This window comes from Caretta caretta, chromosome 12 (genome assembly GCF_965140235.1).
Source record: "Caretta caretta isolate rCarCar2 chromosome 12, rCarCar1.hap1, whole genome shotgun sequence".
In the NCBI taxonomy this organism is placed as follows: Eukaryota; Metazoa; Chordata; order Testudines; family Cheloniidae; genus Caretta; species Caretta caretta.
The window spans coordinates 33492816-33520562 of record NC_134217.1 but is presented as its reverse complement, the minus strand read 5'-3'; the positions used below and the strand labels follow the sequence as shown (position 1 = coordinate 33520562).

Below are 27747 nucleotides of genomic sequence, written 5' to 3'. Positions count from 1 at the left end.
TGTAAGTGTACTTTACTGGAAAGCCAATTCCCTCAATCCGCCCACAAGGTGGGAACCGCTCGAATGGATGGGTCAATAGGGAAAAGCAGGGAAGGTACATTTTGTATGAATAATACTCCGCGCCCTTTCATCAAAGGATCTCAAACATCAATTAATTAATTAACTAGGCCCCACAACACGCTGTGCAAAGAGTATTACGACAACCATTCTATAACCATTTACAGATGAGTCAGATGAAGCAAAGAGAATGTAAGTGATTTGACAAGTCTGTGGCAGAATTGGGAATAGAACCCAAGAGTCCTGATGCCCAGTTCTCTGTCCTAAATACTAACACTCCCACTTATTATTAGTAAGAAGTCCAGGAGCTCGTGGCCGAAACATAGGCTAATTCCAAGCTAAGCTCTTAATATGAGACAAACACTGTGGAAGATCTAAAAAAGATAGCGTAGGAAAGATTTTAGCTCTTCCTAGCACTGTTACCTTTCAGATTTGGTTTAAAAGCAAGGAGACTAGGGACTCCAGCTTCATTTCAAACTTGGCACAAGATTATGACGTCTCTTCAGAGATGAAGAGAGCGTAATGTTCTCGGATGTGCATCATGTACTGATAGCACTAAGATCACACTCAGTTAAGAGACAACAAACAGAAGAACCCACTCAATAGTTATAAAAGAGCAGAAGCGGTTCTGTCCCAGAGAAAAGAAAATATAGACAAGTGCTGTGTCCAAACGCCCTAGCAGCCTTCCCTAGTGGAGCCAAGTCAACCCAACACATATAAAACAGATTTTCCATAATCTTTCAGATACGCAGTTTAACAGACAGTAAAATCCAGTCCACTAAACATCAATGATGCAAAGAAGATCTGCATGCATGAATATCGGATTATTAAACAACAATGTAAGGAGCTGATGAAATCCCAACTCAAGACAATCAAAATGATCAAATTAAGGGAGGAAAATAAACAGACAAGAGTATGACGACTCCAGCTCACTGGAAAACCTGGGATCCCTTTCTGCTACAGCTTCCAGTTCTTTAGAGCAACAAACACCACACAACCCCTTGGGATTCTGAAGGCACAGAAAGCTCACAGATGAGTGATCCAAGAGCACTGTGAGCTAGGATAGTCCCATATCCTAGTGGTCTCTCTTCCACCCTACCATGTGGGAGACCTGGGTTTGATTCCCACTTTCGGCACATTTCCATCAGATGACGTGGGTAACTCAGTGAGGGAACATGACAAGGAAAGGCACACATTTTTGGTTCCTGTACTCCAGAGAGCAGCCTGCTTTTTCATGATCATATAATCAGGTAGCAAATCTACATTGTGAGCAGCTCCTCCTAGCAGGCAAAGGGTCTCAAATACTGTGGCCAACATAGAGTTTCGGGACATGATTTAGAGATCCCCCCCATCAAGAAACAGTAAAATAAATTGGTGTAAGGTGTCAGCATGAGAAAGGAGGTCAGTTAAGCACATAATGTGGCATTGTCCAGGCAGATAACCCCTAACTCAGTTTTCTCTAGGACTCTAAACAAACAACAGTTGAGAATCCTGGCTATGTCCTCTAATAAATCCAACTTATTACCCTCTTGTTATCTTTAGTACTTGAGGCACAAAGCAAATCTCATGTCAAGCTATGGTGCTCTGCAACAGAAAGCCTCAGGTCTATGCCAGTGATTCTAAAAGGCATCAGGCTTGATCTTGCCCTCTGTCACACTAGTGTAAATCAGGAGCAACTCCACTGAAGTCAGAGAAGTTACACTCGTGTACAACCGGTGTGAGACCAGAATCAAGCCCACTGCAGCTACAGTACTCTTTGAGCTTTCATTAACAGAGTTTCTTCCTTAAGACACACAGCACTTTTGTGGACTGTGAGCACAGCTCTCAGCACTGCCAGTTTTACAGACACTAGACAAGAATAGCACCGAGCCAGCTCCATTATGTGCTTCAGAGGAGCAGGTACTAAAGAAGGAATTCTTTAAAGCAGCAGCTTTAGTTCTCCATCATCTCCATGTAGGAGTTAATGCCTTCAAATGTAATAGCACCTGGGGATGGGCCTGCCTGGAAGCATGACTGGTGGTAATGCAAGAAAAACGCTGCACTGACACAGACCCTTTCATTAGAGAATCTCCAGGCCCTTTAAGCAAAGAAATATTAATTAAACCTCACAACAGGCCTGCGAGATATTATCCTTGTTCTAAAGATGAGTAAACTTAGGCACAAATAGGTTAAGCAAAATACATCCGGGCAGTAGCAGAGTCAGGATTTAATCTTGGGAGTCCTGTGTGCTCTAACCACTAGACCTCTGTATAAGACAGACAACGCCAAACACCTACCTCCTGGGCACAGCCATTTATTCACAGTTGCAATTCATATTCCATCTGCAGCTATATTTTGAAAATTACTGTCACTGGGTCTACGACGTGCTCCCAAATAGCTTTGAGATTAAATACAGTAAAACCTCAGAGTTACGAACTGACCGGTCAACCGCACAGCTCATTTGGAACCAGAAATACGCAGTTAGGCAGCAGCAGAGGTTCTACTGTACGTATATTGTTGATGTTTAGGTGCAGTGCAACCAACTAGAAAAGTGATCCTTTAAACCAGGAGACAGACCATTGCCAAAAGACTGGGCTAAGACATTCAAGGCTTCTTCAATACACATTTGAGTTAAGCACCTAAAGATCTTTCCCAACATAAGCTTAAAAGCTTAAACCTACTTTGAGGTTTAATATGTGAAGTCACTGTGACATCTCAGGTTAAGTTTTACACTGTGGAAATCCTTTCTTGTGCAATCTGGAGAGTTGTGATTAGGAATAATATGCACTAATCAATTTTTTTTGGCTGATCTTCAAAAGAAATTGGGAGGAGGAAAAAAGCAGCTTATTAAAGGGGAAGAGAGAGTGAGACATTGCAGACAGAGTCATGCAGAAATCTGAGACTCTCTATATTAAAGCTGGGATGTTATCTACTTCAAGCAGTACATGTCATTTGTGGAGGAAGGTCTATGAGGAACATTAGTAATAAACCAGATTCCATTTTAAACACCAGGAAAAAAGAAAACTACCTTAAGTGAACTATTTAGAGTTTGGACACAGAAGTGTAATCCGAACATGGACTACAGAAGTGTAATCTGAACATGGAATACAGAAGTGTAATCTGAACATGGAATCTTGTCATGCATCTAGTCTCCTTTTCTGGTCACTCTTGAGAATTAGTTGTATCAGCCAATTCATGACCACGGAAACATGAAATAAACGCTGCAGAAAAATAACAAGATGAAAACTAAAACTTATTAGAAGCCTCCAGGAGTGGTCTCATTCTCCTCACACCAACTCCTTCTTCAAATACATTCTCACTCTCTACAGATCCCGTCAGGTTATTGCACTCACAAGGTTGATTTTTTCATTTTTTGGTCCCTGAAAAGCTCTGAAGCCCTGTTGGACAAGTCAGGGCTGTTTAAAACAGGAAAAAGGAAGGGAGTTGGGAGTATCTCTGGTTGAATGTTAACAAGAGGCCACAGCAGGGGAGGCATAGTGCACAAAGATACAGAAGGCATAATGAAAAGTGCGTATGACAAAATTTCCCACGTAGCTGTTCAGTGGTTGCTGAACTGAAAGCTCCAACTCACTAATCACAAGCCTTTAATCCCATGGAGGGCCTCTGCGAGAAAGCAGCCCCAGTGCAGCCATTATTCAGGATTTCAGTTTAAAATCCCAAATCAGGCAAAAATTAATGTCCGGATTGTGTGTTACTGAGCGTGAAGCTATCGGCAGAGTCCATGGAAAGCTAGGGACAGACTGGGTATCAAGGTGCTAAACGTGTGAAGGCTGTCAGAGTGACCACTTGCCATTGCAAACAATGTAACTTACCCAGAAAACTGTCTGTCTCTCAGTCCAGAATGTTAGCCACCAATAATAATTAATCTCTGCCTAAACTGCATTTGACTTAGGGCCATCACAATCATCTGCCTGCAGACATAATACATTTTCCTTTCCAGGTATCACCTTTCACCAAAATGAAAATCTGCCCACATGTCATATGCAGCGCAAACAATCCAAAACATATTAGCAGCCCAGGGCAACCCTGATAAACATGACATCAGAGAATCTGCTTGGAATATTCAAGGCATGGTGCTGACCTATTGGGGAATGCAGAAGAGGCTGGGGAAGCTGCAGTGCATGTGTGCAGTAAGAGAACCTGGAGTTTGGGGCAGTGTGGATCCACACATGGACTGGAACTTCAGGGCGGAAATCATTTTCACTGGGCACTCGCTTGGGCCAGTAAGAAATGCTGCTGCCATTGTCTGAAAAAGGAGCTGGAAGTCTCTTATGCTCAGCATTGTTGTTTTAAAGGCAAATGTAGTGCTGCTGGATTGACAGCTTTGGAGAGTGAAGTCCTCTAATGTTCCCAGCAGATACAAAGCTCAAATAGCAGCAATGTAAGTTTCTCCAGGCATCTCTGCCGCTGGACTTAACTCTGTCCTGTACTTACCTACAGGCATGGCCCACATCGAGAGATATTTGGGGCCTCTTTTAGGTTCCGAAAGCACCTAGCACATTGTGGACAGCAACGGAAACAAATAATAACAAAGAGGAAAGATGGTCACAGGAAAATTCACAAGCACCGTCCGTGGCTGCTGCCTCTCCTAGTGGATTCTGCTCTTGCAACTGGGTTAGCCGCTATTTTAACTTACATATTAGCCTGACTGACAACAGTAGATGTCTCCAGATATGAATTGGGGAACACATTTTTCTTTTTTCCTTTATAACATAATTGCTTATATACCCTAAAAGGTAAGAGAACTCCCACATAATCTGAAGACTAAGCAATCCCGGAGACACTTGCATACATGTGCCACCTGCAAGTGGTGCCCCAGTGAGTCAGGCTGCAGGCAGCCTTTCCTCTGCTGTGGATGTACAGATCTCAACATGTGAGCTTAAATCAGTCAGCTGAAGTTGAGAGACAGCCAAATTTGTCAGCAGATGTTTCCCTCCTTACAGGTTTGCAACTGGGAGAAGACCTTGCTGACATTATGCTGGAAATTTGCTCCATGTGGAAGAAACATTTTACTGTACAGGAAACTCTTCAGTGTATGGGAATCATCATCACTTAAACCAGGCACTGGACAGTGGCAGGCAGCTCTCGGATGCTCTAACTGAATATTCTCAACCGCAAATTTTCAATCAATTTACCATAGATTCAAAGTAAAAAATTAAGACTATTTGTCTTTCAAAAAAGGGGGAGGCGGGTTGGCTGGTATTGATGATATCATCAAAGTCCAGGATCTGTGGGAGTCTATTTGATACTGAGTTTGAACCATCACGAAGAGGACAAAAAGCATATTTGTATTCCAGGTTACAATACAGCTTCTTTAAAATCTGTCCAGACTATTCCTCATCTTCCAATACATGTCAAACAATTAGTATAGGTTTTTCTTTTGTATGATGATGATGGAAATCATCAACCATTCCTGGTTCTATCACAGTCATCTCAATGTGGATGACAAAACTGAACTTGGTTAGAGATGAATTTTGTCAAACAGGTGCTCAAGCTTCCGTGTTGCAGAAGTATGAGTTATTCTAGAGGTTACTGAATAGCATTAAATTTTAATAGCTCAAAGGTTCTTTGATTCAAAAATGCCAAGTGTTCAGGAGAAAGAAGAACAGGAAATGTCCTTTACTGAAGATATTGTTAAGGATTCTTATTTGTGAGACTTTGAATAATTAAAATTAGCCTAAATAGATTACTCCCTGACGCCCTAAATTAATTATATAGTCATTAAATAAATAATGACTGTTATTGCAGGTGGAACTTCCTAGTTCAGGACGGGTTTGGGAAAACACCCAGAATGACTGAGGGACATTAACTCGCAACTTTCTTAGTAGTCTCAGTAGAGAGGAGGGGCTGAATGGGAATAGAAGGGCATTGGAACTAGGTTAAAAGCAGTGCCTTTTGTGTCAGGACCAGGACATACTGGCAAGGCAGTCAGAAGAAACTTGCACTGATTTTCTTGTACCCATTGGTGATGTGCTGTACTCATTTTGTGGACTTGGGTCTCCAGGGTGGCCAATTACACACACACACACACACACACACACAAACACCCCCCCCCCCAGCCATAAGGGCTCCCCATCCCCACTGTTTCATTTGAGGAGCTTGTTGAAAATACTTGTGGATCATGTCACAAACTGTATATTAATGTACAGTCTGTAATGAAATCATAGTTCTCTGTACAAGACTTGAGATTGATGCAGATGCTTCATATGGGTAACCTGAGAGTTGGAGGTAAACCACAAGGAAGAACATGCCCGTTAGTGAATGTGTTTATAAAATCTGTGTCAGCTGCATGATGAAACGAAAACAATAAAACAATCAATGCTTAATGAGAAAAATGAGTAGCGCCCAAGATAGCGTTGGGACTGGGAGTTCATGGTGTTTATGGAAAGTATCAAGAGTCAAGGGGACTGGGATGAATATGAGGTATGTCTCATGCATTACCTATGCACACACAGACTCTCAAGGTACCATGTAAACCAAAGCCAAATGCTGTGTTGATCGAACACTAACTTTTCTAAGGGGCAGGAAAGAGGAGTCTAGTCAAAGAGGAACCTACTCAAAACTTTGTATTAAAGCAGCTTGCTGCTAAAAAGGAGAATGACAGCTCCATCTTGGATTTAACTTGCCTTGCCAATAAATTGTATAGCCCATATTTTCAGGCTCTGTCTGCATAGAATCAAAGTGTGCGATGTCTGCATGTATACATGCAAATGTGGTAACGGCATACACAAAACATACTCGTGCATTTTTATAATTCTGAAAATGTGGCCCTCTGCTGGCTCTTGTTTTTAGGAAGTCCTCAGTCATCACATTTTGATTTATTTAATTCCAGGGAGTACATATTGAAATCTTGCCCACTTATTTAATGAAACTCTGGCCTCGCTGACGTCAGTGAAAAAACTCCCATTGACTTTGGCAGAGTCAGGATTTCATCCACAATGCCTTGTAACCCAAACATCTCAAATCTCACTTATTTACCCCTCACAACACCTTGTATTATTAAAACATTAAAAATGGGGAAACTTTAGTGGTTTTCCCAGCACCACTTTCATTTATTTATGAGCACGAATTCGATCTAGTTGGTATTACTGAAACCTGGTGGGCTGATCTGCATGATTGACACGTTAAAAATCAAATGGTTATAACCTATTTAGGAAGGACCGAGTGGGCAAAAGGGGAGGCAGAGTGGCACTCTATGTCAGCAATGGGATTATCTATTTCCCAGACACAGAAGAAAATGATCCTGAATGTTACACATCAATGTGCTAACAGATAAAGCACAAGATGCGATATTAGTTAATGTCTGCTACAGACCATCAAATCATACTGGGGAACAGGATGACCACCTCTTTACACACCTATTTATAATGTGCAGGGGGGAAAAAGCTGTGTAATCATGAGGGATTTCAATTTGAGTGACATATGCTGGAGGTCTCATGCTGCCAGCAATAAAACATCCTTAACATTTCTAAACATTATAGATGACAATTTCCTAACTCAAAAAGTGTTGCAGCTAACAGGGTAATTCTATATTAGACCATTTCTTGACAGATAAAGAGAAATTGATCACAGAAATAGACATTGATAATAGCTTAGGTACAAGTGATCACGACTTGATCACATTTATAATGTGTAAACAGAATAAAATCCAGACCAGTAACAAATAAATAAATTATATACATTTGGTGCTTTAAAAGGGCCAATTTCACAAAGCTGAAAATAGTTATGAGCAAGATCAGCCGGGAGGAAGAGTTTAATCAGAAAAATGTGAATGATAATTGGGAATTGTTTAGGAACACTTTGTGGGTTTTTTGGATGTCTAGCAATCGAACAAGGAGGCTGTACTGATTTAAAAAAGAAAAAAAACCTTGTTAGAGAGGAAATGAAAGCAGCTATAAAAATAAAAAAATGACAGTAAGGAAGAGTTTTTAAAGTATATTTGGAGCAAAAAAATTCCTAACAATGGTATTGCTCCATTATTAGATGGAAATGGTAGAATTATCAATAATAATGCAGAAAAGGCAGCATTGTTCAATAAATATTTCTGTTCTGTATTTGTGAAAACACAGATGATATAGTCAAGTCATATATGCTAACATTCTTCCCATTCCACTAGCATCTCAGGAGGATGCTAAACAGCAGCCAGTAAAGTTAGACATTTTAAAATCATCAGGTACAGATAACTTGCATCAAAGAGGTTTAAATGACCTGGCTGAGGAGCTTGCTGAATCATTACTGTTGAATTTCAATCCAGGAGCTTGCTGGATCATTACTGTTGAATTTCAATCCAGGAGCTTGCTGGATCATTACTGTTGAACACTGGGAAAGTTCCAGAAGACTGACAGAAAGCTAATATCATACCAATATTTAAAAAGGGTAAACAGGATAACTTGGGTTATTATAGGCCTGTCAATCTGACATTGATCCCAGGGCAAAATAATGGATCAGCTGATATGAGATTAAATCAACAACAAATTAAAGGATGGTAATATAATGAATGGTTTCAGAGTAGCAGCCGTGTTAGTCTGTATTCGCAAAAAGAAAAGGAGTACTTGTGGCACCTTAGAGACTAACCAATTTATTTAAGCATAAGCTTTTGTGAGCTACAGCATCCCATGAAGTGAAGTGAGCTGTAGCTCATGAAAGCTTATGCTCAAATAAATTGGTTAGTCTCTAAGGTGCCACAAGTACTCCTTTTCTTTTTGCGAATATAATGAATGCCATTTAACATGGGTTTATGAAAAATAAATTATCAGATGAACTCTGGTACTTTTTTTTTTTTTGAAGAGTTTACAGGTTTGGTTCATAAAGGTAATATTGTTGATGTAATATACTTACACTTGACTCAGTAGCCACAACATTTTGATTAAAAAACTAAAACGATATAAAATTAACATGGCACACACATTAAATGGATTAAAAGATGGCTCACTGATAAGTCCAAAAATGTAATTGTAAATGGGGAATCATCACTGATCGGGTATGTTTCTAGTGGGGCCCCACAGGGATCGGTTCTTGGCCCTATGCCATTTAATGGCCTGGAAGAAAACATAAAATCATCACTGATAAAGTTTGCAGATGACATAAAAACTGGGGGATTGGTACATAATGATGAGGACAGGTCACTGATACATAGCAATCTGGATCACTTGGTAAGGTGGGCACAAGCAAACAATATGCCTTTTAAAATGGCTAAATGTAAATCTGGGAACTAAGTATGTAGGCCATACGTACAGGATGGGGGACTCTATCGTGGGAAGCAGTGCTCTGAAAAAGATTTGGGGGTTGTGGTGGATAATCAGCTGAACATGAGCTCCCAGTGCAACACTCTGGCCAAAAGGGCTAATGTGGTCCTTGGATGAATAAACAAGGGAATCTCGAGTAGGAGTAGAGAGGTTATTTTACCTCTGTATTTGGCACTGGTGCAACAGCTGCTGGAACAGTGTCCAATTCTGGTGTCCACAATTCAAGAAGGATGTTGATAAGTTGGAGAGGGGTCAGAAAAGAGTCACAAGAATGATTAAAGGATTAGAAAACATGCCTTACAGTGATAAAGTAAATAGACTGAGCTCCTTTGAGTATAACAGAGAGAAGGTAACGGGTGACCTGATTATTTTCTATAAGTGTCTACAGGGGGAACAAATATTTGATAATCGGCTCTTCAACGAAGTGAGAGCTAGACAAATTCAGACTGGAAATAAGGTGCAAATTTTAAACAGTGAAGGTAATTAACCACTGGAATAATTTACCATGGGTCATGGTGAATTCTCTATCACTCCAATTTTAAAATCAAGATTGGATGTTTTTCTAAAAGATCTGCTCTAGGAATTATTTTTGGGAAGTTCGCTGGCTTGTTATACAAGAGGTTTAGACTAGTGATCACAACGGTCCCTTCTGGCCTTGGAATCCATGAATTACACTGTAACTCAGAAGTAGAATTGAGTGTAAAACCCAGGAATCCTAACATTCAATCCCTTTGGGTCACACAGCCTCACTGTTTGAATACATGTTCCACTCTAATTTTTTTATTTCTACCATGCATCTCGTGTTATCCATTGATTTTACTTATTCATCCAGTTGATAATCTAAATTTCCACCCCAAAAAATTAGTGCTGAAAATCCTTTTAGTATCAATCCTTCTTGAAAGTATACTTGCTCCAGTGAAACCTATCCAAAAGACTAGCCTGATTAGGCAACGTCATGTCTCAGAGACCTTGTCAAAATATCCCTAAGTGTATGGAATTCAATTCTAATTCATCTTTATCACAAGCATTCTGTAATGGTTTCTTTAGCAGTCATTTATTTATCTGGGTTTCATTGTACCATGTGGACTGCCTAATCAACAGAGTAGCTTGTGAGGGAGGGAAGTCTGAACCACCTACAAAACCCAGGCATAACGAGTTGCAATACGTTAAGGGCTCAATCCTGTGAAGAGCTGAGTTCCTACTGAGGGACACTTGAGCTCACTCAACTCCCACTGAGGCCAATGGGTGCTGTGATGCTTATCACAACACAGGGTCTTGGCCTAAAACAGGAGTTTGTCTCTTAAAGCTAGTTCCACCCCCTGGAATCTGTGTTCAATAATCCCGATGTGGTCCAGAAGGGTGAAATGGGAATGTTTTGTGGGTAATAAATGACCAATAGCTGCCAGCAACAATATCCTGTCTCAATGTACAAATAAGCTTTCCATTTTCATCCTCCGAATACTATTTTTAGAATTTATTGGCAGCACCAGATGCCTCTTTCAGGCACTGGACTTCAGTGCTCACATTAGATTTACAACCCTGTTTTATCTTGCCAGCTGCACACAGATGTTGGAGGAGACAGACCTCTGGGAAAAGCCCCCTAACTGCTAAGACGACAACGTACAAAAGGCTGTAAAAAGTCACTCACAGCATTTTGAGTATTTCCACGTAGCAGCCAAGAATCCTGTCTGCCTGGGCACTCAGCTCGATGCTCATGGTGCTACAGGTGGGGCTGACCATCAGGCAGTCAATCAAGTTGGGCTCACTATCGTTGCCGACATTGGCCGTCATCTTCTGGTTAGCTGTGTTGTTACGCTCCACTTCCACGTGGATCTCGTTTGATGTGACAATGACTGATTTGAGGCGAGATTCGCTCAAGGTGGCCTCTTGAGAGACTAGGTCAGGACTCGTGTGGAGAAGCCGGAGGGGTAAGTTAGACTTTCGGTCACATTGCTGTTGGCAGCCGTTGCGAATTTCCTTCAGGCTTGGAGAATTGTCTCGACTGCATTTTAAAGAGAAACTTATAACGTCAGTAGCCAAGCATAACAGACATAACATGGGGAAGACAGTGGGGCTGAGAAGCCAAGTTCTGTTGCAACTGCCCACTGTATTTTACCCCAGCCCATTTGATTACGATTCTCCTTTTTATTCGTATTACAAACCTCGATGAAAACTATTGAAGCCCCAGAAGGACCATTCCACAGGCCCTTATACTGTGAGAATTTGTACTTTCCATCAGTCTGACTGCTGTGCCAGCTCAACATAAAGGCGCGGGGAATGCTGCACTCTCACCCAAGTTACACGAAGCTGACGTTAAATTCATGCACAAGTGCGCAACTAAATATAGTACATGTCCAGACTCTGGTCTGCAGTCCTCTAGTTAGAAAATTTTGCTGGCTACTAGACAGCCAGCACACATGGGGAAAATCAGATAGGCATAAACGAGTAGGAAACAAAAACAGAAAGAGCCCTTGATATTGACTGAAAAAACGTAAAAGTACGTCAGTAGCCTGACACCAGGCCCATTTTAACATCGATCTTGTGGTAACACTGGAATCTGACCAGTTAAACGTCTCGTAACAACAGACTGCAGTTGAAAACCAACCCAGGTACGGAGCTAAATTTACACTACGATTTACATGTGGCCTCCTCTCAGATATCTAAACCTCTTTAGAGATCATTGGTCTCCTGGCTATTAGTATAGCTCACCGTGTGGGGGAAGACATTCACTGTGCATTGGAGTTAAGGAATTTCAACTAGCTCGTCGTTTCAGGTCATGAGCTGTCCCAGTGTCATGAATACACCGCCCCAGACTGGAAGGGGCCTTTGTGCAGATGCCTGGCAAGCCTCTTTACCTTGTGCATCTCTACAGGACCTAGTCACAACTGCAGGCCTCCCCTACAAGGGGATAGACAGAAGGTGCAAAGGAAGATGAGCACTAGAAGGTGTTGAGCTTCACCATCCTGAAAGATGCTGAGGCCTGCACACCCCCTTTCTACACTGGGGACTTGTGAGAAACCTCATCTCTGCATTATCTATCTCACAGTGTGTGGATTACATCAAGGGGGCCTAGCCATGGGAATCAAGGGTACTCAGCTCTCACAGGACATGCTCAGTTTCTCACAGGATATTTGGGAACAAATACAACAGGGTAAGGGCTCAACACACCTGATTCCGTTTACACACACACACACACACACCCACCCACCCCACCAGTGTTTGTAAATGAGCAGAACATAGTTTGGAAAAGTCAAACTGACCTGTTGATAAATTCCTCATAACAAGAATAAATGGCTGCTAAGCAGACAGCTACAAGATTCGGCAGGACCCTGGGATGGGGGCATTGTCCAGTGGGACCGTGCATGCTGAAAAATAAAAAAGAAACAATGGGGGTGGGAGGAAGTAACCTAAAGGCGACATTACTGTAATGAAGCTGTCTCTAGGTGATAACATTTTTAGGCAAAGAGGGGTCCCAGAACAGGGGACAGAGATTCGGGGAAGTTCAGTAAGATTGATTTAACCCCAGAAATTCCCACTGAATACGACTGCATTGAGAACTGGATCAAGCTGCTCCTGAGTTTATTTACTGTAGTACTGTTGTAGCCCCGTTGAAGAAAAACTACCATGAAGGTTCACAAATAGCTGTACACTAGATAAGAGTTCTCACTTAAGGGCCTGATCCAAAGCCCACTGAAATCAGGAGTCGTCTTCCCATGGACTTCAACTGGCATAGGATCAGGCCCTCAGTGGGAAAATTTGTGCTGATGAACCTCTAGTTTTTCCTGGTGCTTGCTAGCACCGACAGCGTTTCAGCAAACATTGGCCACTCCATGGTTATCCACAAGGAAAATTATACTTTTTCCTTTCTTTCATCTCAGCCACAAAGAGGAATATGTTTACAGGGTTGGAGAATACTCCATAGAATTAACTGTTACTAACCTATGAACGAACTTCTTCACCACCTCCATGCCGGCATTCAGTTCATTCAGAGCCAGAATATACTCCTGAGTAAACAGCCTCAACCGAGGGCACTTCCCAAAATCCTGTCCAAAAAGGAGACACTCAGTGAAGCCGCTGAAACATGCCTGCAATGTATGTTAAAACTGTGTGTTTTCAACAGAGATCAGCCCAGGGACATTTGAATTCATTTAATCACTATGCTGACATCTTCAAGAGAACGGCAGATACCACTGTTCATTGACCATACATACAGATAAATAATAAAAATGATGCCATATTTTCAAATTCTGTCACCCAAGATACACCTTTGAAATATGTGTGTACATGCAGAAGATGACCTTCCATGTAAAAATGTAGTACTTATACATGAGTTCCAATTTGCATATGCACGGCCCTCTTTTTGCACACTCAAGTGCAATTTTTTCGAGCCACAGTATATCTTTTAGGAAGACAACCAGTCTCGAGATAAATACTGAGTGCTGGAGAATGTCCTAGGTAAATTGTTCCAGTGGTTAATTACTCCATTTGCAATAGTTGAGCATGCAAATAGTCAGTTGAGCGTGTAATTGTCAAGACTTTTCAAGCAAATAATCACATTCAGTCTTAAAAATTCGAGCCCTCTGTTTTATAAGCTGGTCCAAAGGGGAAAGCTTTGAAAGGTATGGTCTGATGCAATTTGGAGGGGGAAAGTGTGGTCAAAGACAGATGCTGACTTGGAAACCTTTGCAAACCACTCCCAGCTTCACCGTGTATCACAGTATGTCTGGAATTCCATTCTCTGGCTCCAGTCACATTAGTAAAAACATGACAGCTCATCTCCCAGTGATGGCACCACAACCCCTTGATAAAATTAGTTGTCTTATGTACATAAAATGTAAATTATTCAACGTACTCTCTAGCATTGCTATAAACCCCCCCAAACCAGAGCGCTCAACTAGGAGCTATTCACAGATTTCTCTGTTCAATACGTTAGGCCAGCTTAATGGATTCGTTTAGCCTAATGTCCACGTCAACTGGGGAAAAAAAGCAAAGCAAACCCAAAACGGCTTACACGCAAACACAGTCTGATCTAACAAAGAGCTGAGCATCTCTTGGAAGTCAATCGGTGTTGAAGTTGCCCAGCACTCAATATGTAACAGGACTGGGCCCACTGCCTTGCAATCACAGGCAGACGAAAATGCTGTGGCCAACACCACAACCAGCAGCTCTTTTATAGTTCTTTTCACACATAGATTTCAAAATGCTTTACAAAAGAAGAGTAGTATCATTTTACAGGGGGAAACTGAGGCACAGATCTTGAAGCAACTTGTCAACGACCACAGAGCACATTAACGGCAAAGCCACTAATAGAGTCTAGGTTTCCCGACTCCCAGACCAGTATTCACCGGATTTCTAAGTGGCTTGCTAATGCCATGAAATTAACACTGGGCTCTTTGCTTCTGTTCCCCAAGACAAGGTTTTTATATACACACATATGCAATCTAAAGAGACTAGTCAAAGTATAATTCCCCAGAGAGCAGTAAAGTGCCCAAATCCACTCCCATTAATATTTAACACTGTAAATTCTTCAATTACACCCAGTGGTAAAAAGGCATGTTGAGTTCCAATCTGCAAATGCTAAGTATGGTAAACAGGAGCAATTCTCTTAAGCTAACCAAATACAAGCAGCGCACTGTGCATTTAGATTTTATTTGAGACCCCACAAGAGCACTGGATTTTATTTGTTTATTTTTGGTGGTGGTGGTAGTAGTATTTTTAATGGTCTGGAATCCAAGAACAACACGTACAGAATATTTTATTGAAGGTTACGGCATATTCAAAAATGACACGTCTGGAGAGAGTGGGCGCAGGACCAAGAACACAGCCTTTCGGCCCTGTCGGGTTGGTTGGTTTGTTAGTTCTGAAAACTCGAGGAGTTAAAGAAGTTGTATAAATAAGAAAGAAGAAATGTTTACTTGGGATGTATGTTGTGACCCAGAAAGGCTGTGGATGTCATCTATAATTGTAACAATGAAAACAAACCCTTTGTGCAGTTATAAAAGCATGAAACCCGTTCCAGGGATCATAGAAAACTGCAGCTTTGGGCAATCAAATCTGCTTATGCAAAGTAGAAAGTGTACTAGCAGCGCTCGTACCCTTCAAAGAGCTCATAAAAGCACTTTCTTGTTCTGGAACGAGACAGGCAGTCCTCAGTGTTGCTGGGAGGTGATAACCAGCTACTGGGCTCCATCCGAGATGGCTGCACTTCCCGGTATTAATGGACATGCCTCATAATAATTACATACAAATAAAAATGAGAGGTCAACATTTTCAGGCTTGGGGGTAGGATTTTCAAAAGCACCTAAGTGAGTTTAGTGTCTATCTAGCTTAGATGCTTCTGAAAATCTCAGCCTGAGTGCCCAAAGTAAGCACCTTAGATGTAGTGCATGGCTACACTGTGCAAGGGTACACGCATATAGTGACCAGGCATCATGGTGATGGGTGCATTATAGACAAGAAATATAGCCAGTTCATATGTAAGGGGTCACAGTGACTGCTCTCCTAACCAACCAAATACATACATACATCGACATTTACCATGTTGTGTTTGAGGATTCTCTGTACCACTGGTGTGAACACTTCTATGACAACCATGGACCGAGGGCGTTCTCTGCAGTGCTGCAATGAGAAACCATAAATACATATGGAGCTTGGAGGAGCCCTAGCCTTTACCAAATCACTGTATAAAACCTGAAACTACAACATTCATCAATAATATATTTAGGTCTGTTCTATACTACAGACCTATACCGGTATATTGTAACTATGTTGCTCAGAGGTGTTAAAAATCCACACACCCCGAGCAATATGGTTATACCGACCTAACCCCCACCATGTAGACAGCACTACGTTGGCAGGAGAACTTCTCCCACGGACATACCTATCGCCTCTCGGGGAGGTAGATTAATTAAATTAACAGGAGAACTGTCGCCCATCAGTTTACACCGTCTTCATTAAAGCACTACTGCAAAATAATGCAGCATTTTAAGCGTAGACTTGCCCTTAGTCACCAGGAGCCAATTTGGGATTTTAGATGCACATGTCCTTGAGGGCAGGCACTGGCCCTACAGGTGGTTAATAACAATGTGTGAATGACTTTGATAAGTTTCTGAATCTGCCAATCTGACCGTCTTTCCTTACAAGTGAATTATCCGGTAATCAAGGGGACCTGATGGAAAGCATATATCCAACTGTCAGCAATTAGACTTTAAATTGAAATATCAATCAGTTTAGAGAGGAAAATTAAAATTATAGCAGCTTTTTCAAATTCAAAGACCTTGGGATCTCAAGTCCAGAATCCTAGTAACACACACACAACCTTTCAGGAAGAGGACAGTGTAGTGTATGCCCCACATTATGATCCATCAGAACGTGCTGGTTCCAGTGGCACTTACGCTAGCAACGGGACATACAATGAGACATCACTGTGTGTCAGAGTTTGAGGATTAAATTCCTGACATGTAATACTATTTTACAGTCTGGCCCATTAAGAACAGGGATCTTCCTGGCCATCAACCAAACATAGAAACCAACTGGGGGATCAGTTCAAGAGGTTAAGAAAAACAAAACAAAAAAAAACATCAATGAGGCTTCAGACAATGAATCTGTTCTTAGTACCTTGCAGAAGAATTCACAGAGGTCAGGCGGAGGGTGATTGTTTTCCAGCAAAGGTGCAATTGCCTTGAAAATAAAAAGTTAGCATACTTCAATTTGACTTCATCACACAGGCCAGGCCTAATAAAAGAATGTGAGTGAATATATTTTAAAATTCTTTAAAACAGAGACCTGGATAAGAAGGTGACTGTAAATTTAGTCTAATGCAGTGTTGTTGTAGCAGCATTGGTCCCAGGATATTAGAGAGAGACAAGGTGGGTGAGGTCATATCTTTTACAATAAAACACAACATGGTAAGTATCGACATTATAGATAGCATTACGATAAGAGATACTACCTTTTCCACCTTGTCTCTAAGTTTAATTGGACCCTCTCAGGATTAAGTCACATATTTAGGATTTTAGGGGGTTTTGTTCTGTTTTCTGGAACAAAATCTACCACCAGTACAAATGTGGTTTGTTTTTTCCCAAGTGTTAATAAGGAAACTAGGGTTTGTTTTATTTTTAAATTATGGGCCTAAATTCATCCTTGTTATAAGCCCATAGGGCAAATTTTGCTTTCAGTTACGCCAGCGTAAATTCAAAAGTAACACCACTGAAGACAATAGGTTACTCCAGATTTTACACCAGCGTGAATGAGAGCAGAATTGGACTTACTGATTTCAGAGGTATTTCATTAGGGATGAATCTGACTCGTGATTACAGTGCCACTTTATGTAAAGGGTTCTAAAATATACTTAAACTCACACACGTTATGTCTTTCACGTTATAATTCATATAGTTCATGCTCGGACGTTACCACCCAGTACAAAACAGGCCCCGCTTGCGGGGAATGACTGATTTCCTTTCATTTTACCAAGATCACCACAATGACACTACTGTTTTTGTGGAACTACGCTCTATAAAAAACATGAGTCTAACTTTCCAAAAGTTCAGGTCAGCCTTTCTTTCTCCATCACTAAGCAACTTGATGTGGTTATGTACTGTAAATATATTACAAGTCATACCTGCCACTGTGAGTGTAATGAAATTATGTTGCTGCTGTCTCCTTTGTAAATTAGAAAGCAGTACTAGAACAATGCATTCTCTGTACATGATGATGCCTTCAGGCTTTTTCAATCTTGGGATAAGGGATTCCCAGTACCAGTTTAAAAAGTAAAACTCTTCAACAGAGCAGCTAGGGCATTTGTGTATTAAACTTCTGAACAACAGGCATTCTACCTGGATGGCATTTGGGGGTTTTGCTAATGCAGCCTGTTTGGTTTTCTTTTTTTTTTAAATCTTCCCACAGGAGATCAGTTCAAATTAGCCCATCAAAATCACCATGAATCACAACACCCACTCAGCCATAGGAGAAGATTAACATGAATTTCTGGAATGAAAACCAAGCACATCTGCAAAGAGCTGCCTAGATTTTACATAACAGTGGAGCAGCTAAAGCTGGCTATTGTGCAATTCCCCTCCCTACAGCTGTTTATTTCTTCACTGGTCATGGCCCTATAGCAATATATTCTTACTACAGTACTATAAAAATGGTGCACTCTTGTTGTAATATTCAGCTGGACTATAATATCCTTGCTACATATTCGACAGTTAACTACATTAAGGACTCTACCTGAATTTATCTTTATAATAATTTGCTATAGCATCCATCCTCCTCCATCCCTCTGATAAATTGTATTACAAAGTCACGGTGAGGGTTTTATGCCTGCCTGTTGACAGAGAGGTTATCAGATCATAGCAGTTGAAGATGGAATTGCTGTTTGGTGGCTTGCATCAAATAAGCTTTGTCATCTCAGTCCAGACCCTAGTGTACAGATGTCCACTTCACAAAGAGACAACCAGAATCGGTAGTCTCAGAGAGGCTGAGATCTGACTGGGCCATGGAGATTCTCCAGTCAGTGATCTCTCTGGAACAAGGACAGTGTGGGGGAAGCCTGCATTCCTCTGCTCAACCTATGCCTGTCCTGTGGATAAAGAGAGAGCTTTGCTCTGCAGGGCTGCCCATCTGTTACCTTTCACCAGAACTAAATTCACATACATTCCACACAGACCCCCACTCCACCCCAAAAGAGATGGATCTAAACCAGGCAGAGAAATGGTTTGTTACTCTCCGGCAATTTGGAATGAGAATCAGGCTGTTAGCTAAATCTAGGGCAAGGCACATGGCTTTATCTATACAGGTAAATCACTGAGGCCACAAATATTTACAACAACAACAACCTACTACTACTAAGCAAATAAATAACAAGAATAATGCAAGGCTGCTGCTATATTTGCAAGGGGCTTTAAAAACCCAGAAACTGTATTTCTGTTAATAACTGAGGCACAATCTTCAGAATTGGATAAAAGCCAGAATAGTTGGGGTTTTTTATTTGTTTTTTTTTTTTAAACACAAAGTTTTTTTCCCCTCCCCCAAATAACAATCATCACTGATTGGCAACAGGAAGTCTGAATTAACCTTAGCACTGAAGTAAAACGAAATCCATAGTGGACTTCAGAGCAAAGAGACTGCCACTTTAGAAACTTATCATAATGACTGATACCAGCTAAAGTGGAGTCCTGAGCAGGAGATGAGTGCAATTCACACCTAGTGGCAGCTACATTTTATGTCATGTTGTTTTGCAGGAAGATTCATGGATGGACATAATATGATCAGGTGGTGGTGAAGTACTAGATTAGATTACTAAGAAAATCTAGAAATCGCCAGCAACTGAAATTAAATTACAATGAATGGGAAGCAATTTTTACCACTGATAAACTGTTAACATTTTATATTTGGTTGCATGGGGAGGAAGGCTACCTTTTGCTTCACTTATTTATATATCCAAATAAATGCACTGTAGGTAAATCAGAGGAAACTGAAGAAAGCATTTTCAGATCCACTCGTGTACATGGGTAAAAGCATACACACACATTCCCACATTTGCAAGGGCAAACACATGATCACACACCTTCCACAGTCTAGCCTGAGTGTGCACAAAAGTACAACAGCACACTAGCCCCTGAGAAAACCTTGGCACCCACAGGTTGCGAGGGGCCAAATTTGGCAGGTGCAGATGTTAACATTTGCACTGTGCAACCATGCAGTGAGACAATTCATTCTAAAAATTTCTACAGAGTTTTATACACATTAATCAGGGATCTTTTACTGTTATTTATACCAAACAGGAAAAAGGGGACAATAGAATTATGAAAAAGTGAATGGGTTAAACGGGTGTGACCCTGCACCCATTGAAGTCAATGGTAAAGCTGCCACTCATGTCAATGCGACAGGAGCAAGCACTATAGAAGCCAAAACCAGGGCGAAATGAAACTATCAGAAACACAGAGTGACCCCCAAAACTTGACATAAGGATACTCACCACAATAATGCTCTCATGGTCTTGAGTGGTTAAGTTGGTGTTCTGAAAAGGTTGAACAGAAGAAATCAATGAGCTAACCTTATTTTGAAACTGACACGATCAATGCACACACCTCAGCCAATGCAAATGAACAAGGACCAGGGTCCAATTCTGCAATCACTGACGAACAGGAATAAAATAAGGCTCTATTAAAACCATTCCTTTAATGCTATCATCTATGCTAAAACTATTCCTTTAATGCTAATACATCATCTACTATCAAGGACCATGCTCTCTTCCATTTCTCAAAAAGGGGTGCTCAGCACCTACAGGATCATGACCCCTGGATTTACAGCCAGGAAGTTTCTGCTAAATGTTGATGCTCCCTGAGATACCAATTAATGGGAAGACTGAACTAATGGGAGGTATTTCTTAAAAAATGCTTTCTAAATTTCATGCTTTCAATTCCACAGACTGAGTTAATAAAAGGTTTTCCTTGCCGCTCTCTGCCATGGCTGGAGGACTAACTGTAGCAGTTTGCCTGTAATTCCTGCCTACTAACATGGAGCCAAATATACCCCCAGCATATACCATATAGCAGCTCTTAAGTCAACTGAGCTGCATCAATTTACTCCAATACACTATTTCCCTATGTTCTCTGTGTTCCACAAGGCACTATGAGGTTACAATAGCGCCGCAATCTTAGTGAACCAAAGGAAAAGCAGCTCTTTTTCTCCTCATCACAGATGAGCACAAAAATGCAGCCTGCCCTTCACACCCTTTACCCAACAGATACAAAATTTTGATATGCATCACATTTCATTTTTGTAGTGGAACTGAAACAACCAGAGAACAGGTGCTAAGAGTAAGAAGGAAACCCATTTCAAAGTGAGCAACAGCTTAAATACAGCACCAAATGCTAGCAAATAAAAATGGGGACAAATGATATCAAACCTGCCCAGAAGTGGACCATCTATTTGACACAGATACGGGGGAGGCTAAAACCTCTGATATCTCCATTTGAAATTGCAATAAGAAAAGAGCTGCTTATTAGATGTATCAGTGTTCACATCCCACTGATCCATTGTGAGAATGATATAGTCTATTACATACATATAGAGCCCAGCGAGGAACCCAATGAAGTCAATGGGAGTTTTGCCATTAACTTCAATGGGCTATGGATCAGACCCATAATGAATGAGTTATCGACTATGAACACCTAGGTAGTGGGCCACTGAAATCAAAAGGAATTACAGTGCGTATTCGAGGGCAGACTTTTGAACCCAAGTTACAAGTTTGGGATGGGGACAGGCTGTTAAATGTTTGGTTTCTTCCAAAGAGAAGGCAACAAGATGGGAACATCCTCATGATCTTACCTCCGAGAGCAGCTTTGAGACAATTTCCAGCGGTGCTTGATGGATGGAATCATCCTGTAGTGGAGAGTTTAGCGCCATGTCCACCAGTGTCCTAATCTCCTTCAAAACAACCTCCCAACGGCTTGGGTTACTAAGCACTTTCTTGTACTTGTAAATCTTTTTCTGCAAGAAAATATAAACAACCATATAGATACCATTGTGAGACTGTCATGATAAGGAAACTGCAAAAAAAAAAAAGAGAGGCTTCCCTAAATCTATTTTAAAACTTCTTCACGTTTTCATCTTTTTCTTTGATGTGGGTTTTTCTTTTTTTGTTGTTGTTTTTGTTTTTTAAAGAAAAATGCAGTGCTCAAGCTCTTTCAAGGGGGAAAAACAACCTCCATGTGTATAAATTTGTGGGTTCATAATTCCATGGAAGAAATAGGTTATGGCAGCCACATTTTGCTTTGGTTTCAGATAGGGTTGCCAATTTTCTAATCACATAAAACCGAACACCCCTGCCCCAACCCTTCTCCAAGGCCCAGTGCCCGCTTGCTCCATCCCCGCTCCCTCTGTTGCTTGCTCTTGACCACCCTCACTCACTTTCATTAGGCTGGGGCAGGGGATTGAGGTACAGGGGGGAGATATGGGCTCTGGGCTGGGGGGGTGCGGGCTCTGGGCTGGGACCTGGGATGAGGGGTTTGGGGTGCAGGAGAGGGCTCTGGATTGGGGCTATGGAGGGCGGCTCTGGATGGGGGCTCTGGGGTGGGGCCAGGGATGAGGGGTTTGAGGTGCAGGAGTGAGCTCAGGGCTGGGGCAAAGGGGTGGGGTCTGGGGTCCTGGCGGGGCTTACCAAGGCTCCCAGGAAGCGACTGCCATGTCCCTGCAGCCCCTAGGTGTATGGGCGGCCAGGGAGGCTCTGCATGCTGCCCTCACACCCTCAGGTGCCGCCCCCGCAGCTCCCAGCCAATGGGAGCTGTTGAGCTGGCACTGGGGCGGAAGAAGTGCACAGAGGCCCCCTGGCTGCCCATGCGCCTGAGGGCCGCAAGGACCTGGTGGCCGCTTCTGGGAGCTGTACAGAGCTAGGGCAGGCAGGAAGCCTGTCTTAGCCCCGGGCCCCCACTGCGCCGCCGACTAGACTTCTAATGGCCTGGTCAGCGTTGCCAACCAGAGCCGCCAGGGTCCCCTTCCAACCGGGCATTCTTGTTGAAAACCAGACGCCTGGCAACCCTAGTTTCAGAAGATGAACTATCTCTCACTGAAGTATGCCTCAAATCGTCCATATCTTGCAAATGCCCCACTCCTTGAAGCCCAGTGGAAGATAACAGCAATTGTACCCTTTTCAGAGACAAACGTCCTTTTGAATAAAATGTAAATAATTGCATTTAATTGCTAGGAATAGTAAAAAAAACCCCTGCTATTGCTCTACATATGATTTTTTTTCCTCCACAGTCAAATGATGAACTATGATTCTAGAAAAATCTCAGCATTCTTCACTCAGAACTAGAGTTGGTCAGAAAAACTTTGCCGGAACCATTTTCCATTGGAGACTATACTCCAGTTGAAGTCTAAACTCTTTGCAAAAACGCGTGAATTTCTTTTTGGAGGGGGGGAAAAAAAGGGAGAAAAAGTTCCAGCAATGTCTAAACATCCCGTTTCAGTATTTTTAGAACAAACAGAATCATTTTTTCCTTTTGAAATGACTTTCCATTTTAAATATTTTTTATGACAGAATACAAAAAAGTAAAAATTGAAAGAAAGCATTTCAATATTGTCAAAATGAACCTTTTTCATCAACTCAAATCAAGAATTTTTCTGAAACTTTCTTTTGCAGAGAATTTCAAAATTTTGGAGGTTTCATTCCTGATGAAAACAAAATTTCATCAATCTTGAAATCCTTCATAACATGGCATTTCCATTCTCTGGCCCGGTCTAGTTAATACCTTAATCAATGGATTGTCCCTGTGGACTTTTATATTGTTCCTGGTAATCTCCACACACTTCCAAATCTACTAGTTTTACACACACACACCCCACAGCTAGATCAGCAGAGGATCAACTCTTGCCTTCTGAATAGCTATGCTCCCATGAATGATTATAGCATAGACTGTGTTGTGTTCATATATGGTATTCTTTGGGGAAAACCCCACGCTCCAAAATCCCAAGATTTTGATAAAATTCTAAAAGCCTAACAAAATGATGAGGAGAGTAAAAATATCACCCCATGTCATCATGATGGATACCTCAGAAACCAATACCGATTAGCCCAGACAGACAATCCTCTATCTCCATTCCAATTCACAGGCCCAGAAAGAACACAGCCTGAGCTGACAACTGGAACCTAACTGCCACCCCCAGGAGTTTTTGCTATAAATCATTTTCCTTTTTCACTTATGTCTGTTTACAAATCTGATCCTGTGACTGATGTGTTCAATGAAGTCCAGATACATTTTCCCTCTGGTTGGAGTAAACCACATGGACAGACAGTTCCTCAGTTTGTACACAAAACATAGAGTTATGCACACACACACTCTCACAAATGGACACGTACATTGAGCAGGTGCAACAGAGACCCTTTGAAAAATCACTCCCTTAATGCAGACTATGAATTTAACTCTGGTATGTAGGCTAGATATCAGCAACATAAATGTGATATCTAGACCACTCTCCAGCATTCTCGTTCAGAACTGCTTTGCTATGTGTTAATCAGCATTTTGCCCCTTCATTAATACAGTGCAGTCCTTCCAGAATCATCTGTAGCTATTTGCTTATTAATCACTTCTTTCCCGCTGTGGCATCAGCTTTCATGTTCAACACAAGAGCGCAATCTACCCCAATTGTAGCAGAATGCAAGGGGGGAAGAATAAAGAAGGGATAATACATCTCACATACCAAGTTTTGGCTCTTCACAATGATGAGTCATGGCATTAGTGCTCTATACGCAGGCTGATGAAGTATTCCAGTGAAGTGAGCTGTAGCTCACGAAAGCTTATGCTCAAATAAATTTGTTAGTCTCCAAGGTGCCACAAGTACTCCTGTTCTTATTCCGAATCAGTGATTTAAATGCACTTTTCATTTTAATTAAATTTATACAAATGAACAAGCACAACAGCAGCCACTCTGGCTTGCAAAGCATTTTGAAGATATTGGAAAGTAAAAGAAACAGGAGAAAAAACCCCCACTCTGGATACTAAACGTATTTCAGATTTTAGAGCAGAGTAAATACCTTTAGGTTTGAAAGCTCTTTGGAGCAGCCCTTTAGGGCTTCTAAATTACAGAGCACATTGTCATCATTTAATTATTATCATTACAGTCTTTTTTAGGAAACATAACATGATGCTCCCATAGAGATTTTAATTTCACTTATTTATTTAATGGTTCTCTATAGTTTCTTTTTTGTTAGACTGGCTACAGCAGTGAATAAAATCTAATCTTTCTAGGCTGATCAATCAGCCTGATAACCCTAAACTACTAATTTCTGGCTAATTATGCACAGTGAGCAAAGCATCCTAAACAAAGCAAGCTTAGCAAAGAGTTTTCAACACTGACATTTTACACTTCTGTCCTAGGAAATAAGCAAATTAAATTCAAAGCAGAAACCAGAGGATGACAGAACAACAGAAAGCAACCAGCTGGGCCATCCCAAGCACCCACTCCTCCCCCAGCATTCGGCTCTTCTTCCCTTCATCACCCCCACTCAGACTGCTTACAGCAATGTGACTTCAAAGGTGGGTGTTGCAGTCTGAAGGGGAGTGTACTGTTCGGCAGGATGACCTTACCATGCAAACCCTTCTGCAGCCATCAAATTCTCCCGTGCAGATAGAAATAAATCAGAAATGGTTTCCATTCAGATGTGAAGCCGTATATAGGAGAAGAAAGAGGGAAATGAACATCCTGCCACGCAAGAGAGACCTACAACAATTGCTGCTGATGCCAGCCGGACAGTGATCAAAAGGAAGCTTCGAGGTTAGGCTACCTTTGCACACACGCTGTGGCAGCTGCAAGCAAAGAATCCAAAAGGGCTCTGTATCAGCTCCAGCTTTCCAGGACAAAGGGGTTTAATGTGCTCACATGACGCACTGCTGTCTTTAAACCATGTTAAAGGACTTCTGAATGATGGTGGGAAATAAAAAAAACACAGCATCCATGAGAGGCTTGAACTCTGCTACCCTGAACCTTTGTCCATGGTTACCCGGCTGCTTTTGTCAACATAATGCTATTTACTGTGGAGCAGCTCACTGAAAGCTTCAATTAAAGTCTGAAACCCATCAGCTGGTTACCAGAGCAATTTGGTTTGCATCAGCGAGCACTCGGCCAAAGCTAAGCCATCTGTCCTCTTACCTGCACCAGACTGGTGAGCAAGCGATAACTAACACTTGGGGGTGGGGAGGGGGAGGCTGTGGCCGAGGACCAAGAGTAGAGACAGGTCCATTTAAGGATGCAAAATGTGCATGTGTTTGGATGCAAAATGTGCCTCAAGTTAACAACCCCCCCTTGCAATTCAGATAATGTTAGTGTCACATTTAGGTAGTTTGTCCTCCCCACCACGTGGCACGCCCCTTTAAGAGTTTGGGGGTGCCCTGATACATAAAACCCTCAGGAGATATGGGGGGAGAAGAAAGGGGATCCCAAGAAGAAATAGCACTTAGAAGGAATCCTGTTACTGGGTCTTTAAGAGCCTGGAACCTCACAGAGAGGGCAGGGCAAGGCTGCCCTCTCCCCCAGACAGTAAGGAATGAGCTGGGAGAAGGGGCCAGCGTCAATGCTGTCCCCTCCCTCATAGCAGGGCAGATGCCTGCTGACACTGTGGGGAGCAAGAAGGCCGCTGCAGGGTCCTGAGACTGCAGGAAGCAGACACCAGCAGAAGACTGCCATACCCACTAAGTCTGGGAATTAAGTAGTGCCAGCTGGGGGAGATACAGTGCCACCCAGCTCCAGGAGGAGAGCTGGTGCTCCTGCCATAAGGAGAAAGTGTGATGTACATTGCTACCCTGAACCAGGAGAACTGGGAACAACCGAGATGACAGGCTTCAGAGAAACCCTGGGAGCCAGAAGCACCTTTTGTTTACTTGGGACTTTTTGTTATGGCCCTTTTTGGTAAGAGGTAATAAACAAGCCCTATGAAGGGTATTATTCAATCACATGTCAAAAGAGCCTGAAATGGAGTTAAGGAGTACTTGTGGCACCTTAGAGATTAACAAATAAATTGGTTAGTCTCTAAGGTGCCACAAGTACTCCTTTTCTTTTGGCGGATACAGACTAACACAGCTGCTACTCTGAAACCTAAAATGGAGTTACTGACTTCCTGAGAAGGGAAACTGAGGGAGGGAGTACATGCAGCTCCATAGTAACTCAGCAGAAGGTACTACAGGGCAGGCATGCCCTACGACTGCCCAATCCCGCAAAGCTTCATTGGCATGAGCAACTCTTCAAAGATAATGCAGCTGATCGTGTCAGTGAGGCTTTGCTGAGTGGGCCTGAGCTTTGCAGAACGTTTATGGATCCTCATCCTGAGCAAGGACCAATCCCCAGGTAGGCCAAAGCAGATGCCTTGTGGAAATAGCTGCACTGTGTTGCCAGTCATGCAGGCAGATTCAGGTCTACTCTGTCTAGGCTTTTCTACTGACCTTGTCACCATAGGATTTAGGCATAAAAAAAGAAAAATACATTCAGTAGAGATGTCCTCAAAAGAGATCACATCTCAGACGACGACACACACAAACACGCCACAGCAGACTGCCCTGTGACCTTGCTGGCTGTCGCCCAACCAAAACCACAAAGCTTTCTAATGCTATTCCAGAATTTTTCTGCAATGACTTTTTTTAATAAAGCTGTTACACTTAAAGTGGAAGTGGAGGGAAGCACAAGGAAGAAATAATGCTTTGCATTTATAGGGCACCTTTCTTCCAAGGATCTCAGATAAGTTCCATTAATGAAGCCTCATAGCCTCCCTCCCCTCCAAAAGCCCAGTAAACCTTTTTCCCATTTTACTGTCGGAGAAACTGATCCTCTCATAGGTTGTGTGACACACAGTGAATCTGTGGAAGAAGACACAGGACTAGAACCCATGACTTCTGATTCAGACTCTTCTTTTACCACCAGTAGAGCACACTTCCTCACACACAGAGAGCTG

General features: G+C 42.0%; 1 protein-coding gene across 3 annotated transcripts in view; it reads right to left on the bottom strand.

The window, feature by feature from the left end:
* Positions 1-27747, bottom strand: part of CMIP (c-Maf inducing protein) — a 172485-nt gene that overhangs the window by 20799 nt on the left and 123939 nt on the right. For 2 of the 3 annotated variants that reach the window (XM_048816455.2, XM_048816456.2), the window contains exons 4-10: positions 21636-21797; positions 20281-20322; positions 16920-16982; positions 15840-15920; positions 13242-13345; positions 12563-12667; positions 10951-11304 (exon numbers count right to left, since the gene is read on the bottom strand). In XM_048816455.2, the coding sequence (XP_048672412.1) occupies positions 10951-11304; positions 12563-12667; positions 13242-13345; positions 15840-15920; positions 16920-16982; positions 20281-20322; positions 21636-21797 (911 nt within the window). Of the gene's footprint in view, positions 1-10950; positions 11305-12562; positions 12668-13241; positions 13346-15839; positions 15921-16919; positions 16983-20280; positions 20323-21635; positions 21798-25393; positions 25637-27747 lie in introns of those variants that run through there. The other variant, XM_075118441.1, reaches the window with a different exon arrangement.